This window comes from Schistocerca cancellata, chromosome 3, assembly GCF_023864275.1.
Source record: "Schistocerca cancellata isolate TAMUIC-IGC-003103 chromosome 3, iqSchCanc2.1, whole genome shotgun sequence".
Taxonomy (NCBI): Eukaryota; Metazoa; Arthropoda; class Insecta; order Orthoptera; family Acrididae; genus Schistocerca; species Schistocerca cancellata.
In genome coordinates this window covers 64,612,543-64,623,106 of record NC_064628.1, presented here as the reverse complement: position 1 = coordinate 64,623,106, position 10,564 = coordinate 64,612,543, and the positions used below count along the sequence as shown (strand labels likewise).

Here is a 10,564-nt window from a genome sequence, read left to right as displayed (position 1 = left end):
TGAATACTAAAATACAGCTTGTGCTATTCCTGAAGTTTAATGTTCAAAACGACTTGTTTCATTATGCTAGTTCTAAACAAGCACATTATTCTGTCATTCAGTCATAGTGGCCAGAAGAAACTATAGAGTTTTTGAACTACATAGCCAAATTAGGGTACAAACCAATGACCTCTCAGGCACGATACTGCATTTAATGTGTGTAGGATGGTCCATAAGCAGTAGGTCTTACTTTGAATCAATGTAATGTCTAGCAGAAGTGCATGTTCTGAGAGAGTTACTTGTAACATGTTGTATAAGTACCATACTGCACTGTCATCATCATCATCATCATCATCATCATCATCATCATCATTTAAGACTGATTATGCCTTTCAGCGTTCAGTCTGGAGCATAGCCCCCCTTATACAGTTCCTCCATGATCCCCTATTCAGTGCTAACATTGGTGCCTCTTCTGATGTTAAACCTATTACTTCAAAATCATTCTTAACCGAATCCAGGTACCTTCTCCTCGGTCTACCCCGACTCCTCCTACCCTCTACTGCTGAATCCATGAGTCTCTTGGGTAACCTTGCTTCTCCCATACGTGTAACATGACCCCACCATCTAAGCCTGTTCGCCCTGACTGCTACATCTATAGAGTTCATTCCCAGTTTTTCTTTGATTTCCTCATTGTGTACACCCTCCTGCCATTGTTCCCATCTACTAGTACCTGCAATCACCCTAGCTACTTTCATATCCGTAACCTCAACCTTGTTGATAAGGTAACCTGAATCCACCCAGCTTTCGCTACCATACAACAAAGTTGGCCGAAAGATTGAACGGTGCACAGATAACTTAGTCTTGGTACTGACTTCCTTCTTGCAGAAGAGAGTAGATCATAGCTGAGCGCTCACTGCATTAGCTTTGCTACACCTCGCTTCCAGTTCTTTCACTATGTTGCCATCCTGTGAGAATATGCATCCTAAGTACTTGAAACCATCCACCTGTTCTAACTTTGTTCCTCCTATTTGGCACTCAATCCGTTTATATTTCTTTCCCACTGACATTACTTTCGTTTTGGAGATGCTAATCTTCATACCATAGTCCTTACATTTCTGATCTAGCTCTGAAATATTACTTTGCAAACTTTCAATCGAATCTGCCATCACAACTAAGTCATCCGCATATGCAAGACTGCTTATTTTGTGTTCACATATCTTAATCTCACCCAGCCAGTCTATTGTTTTCAACATATGATCCATAAATAATATGAACAACAGTGGAGACAGGTTGCAGCCTTGTCTTACCCCTGAAACTACTCTGAACCATGAACTCAATTTACCGTCAACTCTAACTGCTGCCTGACTATCCATGTAAAGACCTTTAATTGCTTGCAAAAGTTTGCCTCCTATTCCATAATCTTCTGGAACAGACAATAACTTCCTCCTAGGAACCCGGTCATATGCCTTTTCTAGATCTATAAAGCATAGATACAATTCCCTGTTCCACTCATAACACTTCTCCATTATTTGCCGTAAGCTAAAGATCTGGTCCTGACAACCTCTAAGAGGCCTAAACCCACACTGATTTTCATCCAATTGGTCCTCAACTAATACTCGCACTTTCCTTTCAACAATACTTGCGAAGATTTTACCCACAACGCTGATTAAAGAGATACCTCTGTAGTTGTTACAATCTTTTCTGTTTCCATGTTTAAAGATTGGTGTGATTACTGCTTTTGTCCAGTCTGATGGAACCTGACCCGACTCCCAGGCCATTTCAATTATCCTGTGTAGCCATTTAAGACCTGACATTCCACTGTATTTGATGAGTTCCGACTTAATTTCATCCACCCCAGCCGCTTTATTGCACTGCAATCTATTGACCATTTTTTCCACTTCCTCAAATGTGATCCTATTTCCATCATCATTCCTATCCCATTCTACCTCGAAATCTGACACATTACTGATCGCATTTTCACCTACATTGAGCAACTCTTCAAAATATTCCCTCCATCTGCCCAAGGCATCCACAGGATTCACCAGCAGTTTTCCTGACCTGGCCAAAATACTTGTCATTTCCTTCTTACCTCCCTTTCGAAGACTGCTAATTACACTCCAGAATGGTTTTCCAGCAGCTTGACCCATAGTCTCCAACCTGTTTCCAAAGTCTTCCCACGATTTCTTCTTCGATGCTGCAATTATCTGTTTGGCTTTGTTTCTTTCTTCAACATAACTTCCTCTGTCTACCTGGGTTCTGGTATGTAGCCATTTTTGATACGACTTCTTTTTCCTTTTACAGGCTGCCTTGACTGTATCATTCCACCAAGCTGTTTGCTTCATCCTACTTTTACACACTACTGTTCCAAGACATTCTTTAGCCACTTCTGGTACTGTGTCCCTGTACCTTGTCCATTCCTTTTCCAATGACTGTAATTGACTACATTCAACTAACTAGTACCTTTCTGAGATCGCTGTTATGTACTTGTGCCTGATTTCCTTATCCTGAAGTTTCTCCACTCTTATCCTCCTACAAATGGACCTGACCTCCTGCACTTTCGGCCTCACAATCCCAATTTCACTGCCGATTAAATAATGATCAGTGTCATCAAAGAATCCCCTGAATACACGTGTGTCCCTCACAGCCTTCCTGAATTCCTGATCTGTTATTATATAGTCAATGACAGATCTGGTTCCCCTGCCTTCCCAAGTATACCGGTGAATGTTCTTATGTTTAAAAAAGGAGTTTGTGATTACTAAGCCCATACTGGCACAGAAATCCAAGAGTTGTTTCTCGTTCCTGTTGGCCTCCATATCTTCTCCAAATTTACCCATAACCTTTTCATACCCTTCTGTTCGATTTCCAATCCTGGCGTTAAAATCACCCATGAGCAGAACACTGTCCTTGTCCTTTACTCTAACAACTACATCACTGAGTGCCTCATAAAAACTATCCATCTTATCTTGATCTGTCCCTTCACAATGCGAATATACTGACACAATCCTAATTTTCTTGCTAGACACTGTCAAATCTATCCACATCAGTCATTTGTTTACATACCTTATTGCAACTACGCTGGGTTCCATTTCTTTCCTGATGTAAAGCCCTACACCCCATTGTGCTATTCCTGCTTTGACGCCTGACAGGTAGACCTTGTATTCTCCCACTTCCTCTTCTTTCTCACCCCTTACCCGAATGTCACTAACAGCTAAAACGTCCAACCCCATCTTACTTGCAGCCTCTGCCAGCTCTACCTTCTTCCGAGAGTAGCCCCCATTGATATTAATAGCTCCCCATCTCATTACCATTTGTTTGCCAAGTCGTATCTTAGGAGTCCTTGGTTTGTCAGTTAGAGGTGGGACTCCGTCACCTCCAAAGGTCCGAGGCATTTTGCTCTGATTATTGCCAGCATCATATTTAGAGTACCAGGGAAGCAGGTTGCTAGCCTTACTTGCCCCGAGTCCCATTGGGTTTTACTCCTAACGACTGAGGGACTAACCGGTGGATTTGGTAGTCTTTGCCGTATGAGCACAAAGGTGACCACGACTCAGAATATGTCCGAGATGCCCAGCCTTATTCCAAAGTAACTGGTATCCCGACTGTCGGGACCACTTACTTGGCCACTCATACGTTGCCCGTGGTTCATGAACTAGGACATGACTACAGGAACCCACACCATGAACCACTGTCGTTAAGAACTATTTCATTAAAAGTTACAGGATGAACTTCTGAAATGGCAATTAGTGGGATTCCTCTGGAGTTAGAAATTCAGTGTGTATGACTACATTCAGCAGTTTCTAGCATCCAATATGTCCATCACCATATGCATGCTCAAGTATGAGTTGGATGTACCAAAGCCTGAGACCAATGCACTTTTAAACAAACACTGTACTGTGTTGAATACACTGCATTCACAAAGACCAAAACTGTCACCACAAACTATCTATACTCAAGATGTATTACTTTAAGATACTGCAATGTAACATTTCTGCTAGATGTTACATATAAAACCTGTCAGGAGGTGCATTTCCTCTAGATGTTATGTTATTCAGTTTGTAGGTCACTCTGAATAATAGCAATTTGTACGCTGTACCCCTTTCCCCTTGCAGATTAGTTTTCTCTGTAATATCATTACAGCACAGCTGCACTGTAACAAATATGTCTGAGAAGGCTGCATGAAGAATCACAGTTTGGTTGGGTCTGGGTGCTTGGTTCCTATTTGATCTAGGAACATGAGGTAAAAAGCTTTTGGTTTAGCCCAGACCAGCAACCACTTGTATAGCTATTCAAACATCTGTCTTACTGTAGCTACATTACCGTATGTTAAGCAAAGTTTGAACAATGAACTGGAGCTGGTACCCTGCCAGACTGTGTGAATCAATTAAGTCCTTATGCAAAAGATTTTAAATAGGTGAAAATTAATGGTCAGCTATGGCACCATTTGTATGAGCACCAAAAATAGTCACCCTCATTTGTATTTTACATCCAAAAACAGTCATCCCTAAATAACTTCAGTCTGGAGCGACACACAATTCAAATTTGGTCCAATGAAGTATTGGACCTTCATCTACAATAAGTTTTAACAGTTTGAAAAAATTTTGCTTTGTTTGTATTTCACATATACATTTTTCTGGGTGGTTTCTGAAATGTGGCACTATTACATGTACAAACTGGTTCAAATTTAGCATGAAGGTAGATAAATGGATAAAATCACAATGAAATATTTTATATAATAATCTTTATCTGTTGTTGAGATATGATGGTTTAAAGTCGAACTACATGTAGCGTGTAAAATTCATCTTATGTTAACTGAATGTGTGGAAATGGTTTGAAGTGAATCAGATAAATAAAAAACGCATTCTTGGAACAAACTGAAAACTGACTTTCCAAAATTTTGCTTCTTTTGGATCTTACACAAACCACTTCAATGTTTCAACATTGTGTGAACCGGTTAAAATTTTGTAGAAAGGTAGACAAGTACAGGTAATTAATAGTCATCCCATTGTGTTGTGAAAGCACAATATAAGCAACATGGTTCGAAAGACAATAATTTAAAAAAAAAGAAAGAAAGAAAGAAAGAAACAACCAAGTCAACAAAAACCTACATCAGTCACCAACCAATGGCAGTCTAATGTCAAAATTATGCCAAAGTAGGGAACCAGAATCAAAAATGCTCCTATCATAGCACACGAATAGTAAATATGTCCTGGGCAGAGTTCGGGATATAGAAGAAGGTAATTAGCTTTTCAACATATCTGGCAGCTTCTAGGCCATTTAAATCAAAACATCTTTACATATTCCTGCTTCTTTTTTCGAGCTTACCCTAACCTCCCCAGCACAGTGTGCTCTACCAGGCGCACCCCATTACATGTCCGGTGAGAGTTGTAAGAACAAATAAACAAAGATGTCTGTGTTTCTAGAGGGTGGGATGCATCTCCAATAGGACGTATCTGACAGTGGGGTGTATGCATCCTAAATTTTAATGACACATTGTGTACAACATGGCAAATGCCATGCTGGATGACATGTGTCATGTTATACGACATATCACTTATCACGTTACTTCACTTGACACATATTACCTGATATGAGTACCAGTAAATATGTATGAGTACGAGTAAAACTGCATCAGTATGTCAATATGTTGTGATTTTAATGTCGTTGAAGCTGCCAGATCAGTCAAAACCCTAGTAGCCTGTTTTACATCCCTAATTCTGCCCTGGACATATTTGCCTTTTTTGGATATGAACATTATTCATTCTGAAACTTCCTGGCAGATTAAAACTGTGTGCCCGACCGAGACTCGAACTCGGGACCTTTGCCTTTCGCGGACAAGTGCTCTACCAACTGAGCTACCGAAGCACGACTCACGCCCGGTACTCACAGCTTTACTTCTGCCAGTACCTCGTCTCCTACCTTCCAAACTTTACAGAAGCTCTCCTGCGAACCTTGCAGAACTAGCACTCCTGAAAGAAAGGATATTGCGGAGACATGGCTTAGCCACAGCCTGGGGGATGTTTCCAGAATGAGATTTTCACTCTGCAGCGGAGTGTGCGCTGACATGAAACTTCCTGGCAGATTAAAACTGTGTGCCCGACCGAGACTCGAACTCGGGAGTTCGAGTCTCGGTCGGGCACACAGTTTTAATCTGCCAGGAAGTTTCATATCAGCGCACACTCCGCTGCAGAGTGAAAATCTCATTCTGGATTATTCATTCTGGTTCCCAAATTTTACTCTGCCATTATTTTGACATTAGGTAGCCTCAGCTTGGGAAGTGATGTAGATTTTTGTTGACCAGAGTGACGGCTGATCTGGAAATACTGAAACACGATTTTTCCATGCAATTTTCACAATCTTCGTTGTTCACAACTGAAATAATCGATATGAATAACTCTTCTTTTTTTCCACTATGCTCCTGTACTTTAAGCATCCAGTCTGTGTTTGTCAGCATAGACTGGATGTTTCACGTTTCCATACATAAGGTGTTTGGCAGCACAGTAATTCATCTGGAGAGGCTCTTCACACTCTGATAATTTTGTGTTTTTATTTATTTACTTTTATTTTTATCTATTAATTAATTAATTTATTTATTTATTTGAACTGTTATATTTCCCATGCTCCTTTCTCATCTGGGCTTTGGACCAGCAAAGACAAAGTTAAAAATATTTCTTTTAATTTTTGTACTTATTTTTCATTTTGGTCCCCCCCCCCCCCTTCTCTCCCCCACGTTTGGATCATCTAAGGACCATGCACCAATTTAAATGCTTCCTTCTTTATTGCTCTTTCTTTTTCCTCCAGTATTCTTTCATCTTTTCACTCTTTCTGTTGCATCTTTTTCACTTATGTTGTTTCCTTCCAAATCTTTCCCAGCTCCTTGTATCCAGGCTATTGTTGACTTCTTGTCCCAAAGATATTTAAAAATCTGTTTTGTTAACATGTTGCTGTTCATTCTCTATCAGTATCCAAAAAATAGCAGTTGCTCCTTTCGTAGTGTTTCATTTATGTTTTCTACGTTGTGATAAACTTCTTCATTGCTGCTTAGTTTCCATACCACTGTATTTTTTGGTGGTCCAAGTATTTATTGAATGATTTTTCTTTCTAGGACTTCAAGTTTGTGTAATTTGTAGTTCAGTATTAAACATTCACTTGCATAAAGACATTCTGGTTTTACTACTGTGTTGTAGTGCTCTATCTTTAAATTTTTAGACAGACACCTTTTCTTGTAGACATTCCTAGTTATTCCATAAGCTCTCTCCATTTTATGTACTCTTTCTTCTATAGCAAATTTTTCTAAGCCATTTTCTTAGATAATTTCTCGCAAATATTTCAATTTATTTACCCTCTTTATCTGGCCAATATCTGTTGCTAGGGATTCCAGAGCATTTTTTATATTTGTCATAAATGTTGTTTTTTTCTACAGATTTTCTTAAACTTGCTTTGTTGGCTATTTCTTCTAAGAGATTGATTTGTATTCCAGCATTTGTTAGGTTTTCAGAAAGAATGGCAAAATAATCCGCAAATGCTAAACAGTGAATTTCAATACCTTTGTTTTTAGTTCCTAGTCTGATTGGTGTTAGTTTCTCTTCTTTTAGTTTTTGTTTCCATTCTCTTACTATTTTCTCTAGTACGCAGTTAAAGAAGAGTGGAGACAGGCCAGCACCTTGACTTACACCTGTTTTTATGTTGAATGCCTTCGATATTACACCCTGAAACTTTACTTTTGATTTGGTGTCTGTGAGCGTTTCACAAATAAGGTTTGATAATTTAGATTTGATGCCAAATTCTCTGATAATTTTATCTAGTGTTTCCCTATCAACTGAGTCAAATGCCTTTTTAGAATCTATAAATGTTACAACTATATCTTTGGAGTTTGTAAGTCTGTGACGAATTATGGACTTTAGGTTGAAAATCTGTTCTGAGCAAGATCTGCCCTTTCTAAGTCCACCCTGATACTCTCCCAATTGGCTATCAAGTGTTGCTTCTACCTTGTTTAGTAGTATTGTTGAAAATATTTTATAACCCACTGGCAACAAAGATATACTCTGTAGTTATTTACATTTTGCTTATCACCTTTCTTGTGCAAGGGATGGATGAGAGCCACTTTCCAGTCTTTTGGTATCTTTTCAGTTTCCCATATTTCTTCAAACATGAGCTGAAGGTTAGTTATAATTTTTGGTTGAGACCATTCAATAAGTTCAGCTGTAATTGAGTCTTCTTCACTGGCTTTGTTGTTTTTCAGGGTACTTCTTGTTTGTTTTTTTTTTTTTTTTTAATTTCCTCAGCAGTAGGCGGTGGATCTGCTTCTGTATTTTCATGGAGATCTGGGCATTCTAGCTTACAGTGCGGTTCTTCACAATTCAATAATTTTTCAAAGTACTTTCTTAGTTTTTCACAATTCTGGCTGTTGCTTACTCCTACTTTACCATTTTCATCTGTGAAGCAAATACTTGGAGCTTGGTAGTCCTTTAGATGACTTTTAAACATCAGATAGAAATTCCGGGTGTTATTTTTTACACAGTTGTTTTGTATTTCAAGAAGCTGTGATTTCTCAAAAGATCTTTTAGAACTCTTTATTATTCTTGTTGTTTCTTTCCTTTGCATTCTAAATGCATCAAGGTGTTCAGGCTTCCCAGAACATTTCCATTTAATCCACTGCTTTGTTCTTTCTGTAACTGCTTCTTCACAGATTTCATTCCACCAGACTTTCTTCTTCATTTTTGTTGTTCGAAATACATTTTCTGTTGCCCTGTTGATTTCTTTCGATATTTCTTCCCATTTCCCTGATTTAGTTCCTTTAATTTCTTCCTGAAATATTTTTATTACCTCTTTAGTGATGTTGAGCCTGTCTGTATTATATTTAATTAATTTTTGCTGTCTCTTTCAGTTTTTATTAGGAAGAAGTTTCAGTTTAATCTTAGTCAGGTAATGATCAGCATCAAATTCCCTGTTTCTTGCTACTTTTACATTTGTTATTTCTTTAAAATTGCATTTAGAAATAGCCACACGATCTAACTGGTACTCCCGTAGCTTTGGATTCAGAGAGATCTATGTTTCTGCCTTTTTTGGTAATTTTTTGAAGAAGGTTGACATTACCTTCAACTGAAATGATCTACAAAGACTGATTAGTCTTTTGCCATTTTTGTTTGTTCTTTTATGAGCTGGATAATATCCTACTATTTTTTGAAAAGATTTTGCCCTCCCTATTTGTGCATTAAAACCCCCATTAGTATAACATTTGATTTTGGAATTTTTGATATTTCTTCTTCTAGAAGTTCCCAGAATGCTTCTACTTTACTTGGATTTTTCTTATTGTCATTGTTGATTGGAGCATGACAATTAACAAAGGTATACTGTTTATTTTTGCATTTAACTGCAAGAAGAGATAGTCTTTCTGAACTGGATTTGAATTCTGCAATGTTATCTACTAAATTTTTATGAACACAGAAAGCAGAACCAAGTATTGTCATGCCTTTCATGATTTTTATTGCTGGTTTACCCTTAAAAATTCTATGGTTTTTGGTTTCCATAACATTTTCTTCCAAAAATCTTGTTTCTTGAACTGCTAAAATTCGTATTTCATGCTTATCTAAGGGAATTTCAAGTTCTTTTTGTTTACCAATTTTAAGTAATGAGTTTACATTTAAGGTACCTGCAAAGAATTTCCTTTCGAACTTGAGTTTGGAAGGATACCAAGGATGCTCTGACTCATCCTTTCAATGCGGATGTTGGGACTCCCCAGAACCCTAGGTCCTGATGCATTGCATAAAGCAATTGTGGATTCCTCTTTCGAGTTACCACCTGGGGTAGTGCTTTCTTCTAGCGGACTTTCCATTCTGCAATTGAAATTGTACACTGTACATGGTAGGAAATAAATTCCAAGGTAAGATCAGATTGTAAGTCCGAAATGATTATTTTTCATGGTTTTCTCCATTATGTTCTTCTGCCCTCTCTGCTGTTGGAAGTTATGCTTCCTCTTCCACCTTTGAGACTGTTGACCGGGCTTCACCTGTAACCCTAGGCAGGGGCCCTCACAGGGTGCTACCATCCGGAGCCAGATGGACCCAGGTTTTTTTACGAGGTGTTACTCCTCCCCCTCCTCCTTCCTCATCGCTTGTGAGATGAGGCCCCGGGCTTGGGACCGGCAGTGGCGGAGTTTTTTGTTTTTGTTTTTATTTTTTTTATTTTTTTATTTTTAAATATTTTTTTTTCAGAATTAAGGGCTTGATTTCATTTTCCAGATGTAGCAACTTAGCTAAACGTCCTTCTTTGTGTGGTATGTTTCAAAACACGGTACAACACACAAGGGTACATTGCATGTTTTGCATTCATATTTCGTTTCTCGGCGCACATTCTGTTTTGAGCAGACTGCACATCTACGCCATACTCCACGTTTCTTGGACTGGTCACTTGGAATTACATTTGGAAAGTGCCTTCCAGTAAAGCGCAGAGGATTCTCGTCATCAGAGCGTCTTCCTTTCCTATCTCTTCTCCGTTCTGTTGACAAATACATGTAATTAATAGTCATCCCACTGTATTATGAAAGCACAATATAAGCAACATGGTTCAAAAGACAATAAAAAAAACC

At 38.6% G+C, this 10,564-nt stretch overlaps 1 protein-coding gene across 1 annotated transcript; it reads right to left on the bottom strand.

The window, feature by feature from the left end:
- Positions 1–225: 225 nt before the first annotated feature.
- On the bottom strand, positions 226–3,020 carry LOC126176089 (craniofacial development protein 2-like). Its single transcript, XM_049923226.1, has 2 exons — positions 2,526–3,020; positions 226–309 (listed from the first exon to the last, which is right to left on the bottom strand). The coding sequence occupies exons 1-2, from the start codon at positions 3,018–3,020 to the stop codon at positions 226–228; spliced, it is 579 nt and encodes a 192-aa protein (XP_049779183.1).
- Between the last annotated feature and the right edge of the window lie 7,544 nt (positions 3,021–10,564).

What these genes read in the sequence shown, in the direction of transcription:
- LOC126176089 (XM_049923226.1), bottom strand. Translation starts at nt 3,020, where the DNA reads ATGTGGATAGATTTGACAGTGTCTAGCAAGAAAATTAGGATTGTGTCA. An exon ending in TGAGGCCGAAAGTGCAGGAG is followed by an intron (nt 310 to 2,525) that starts GTCAGGTCCATT and finishes TGATGATGACAG; the next exon opens with TGCAGTATGGTACTTATACA.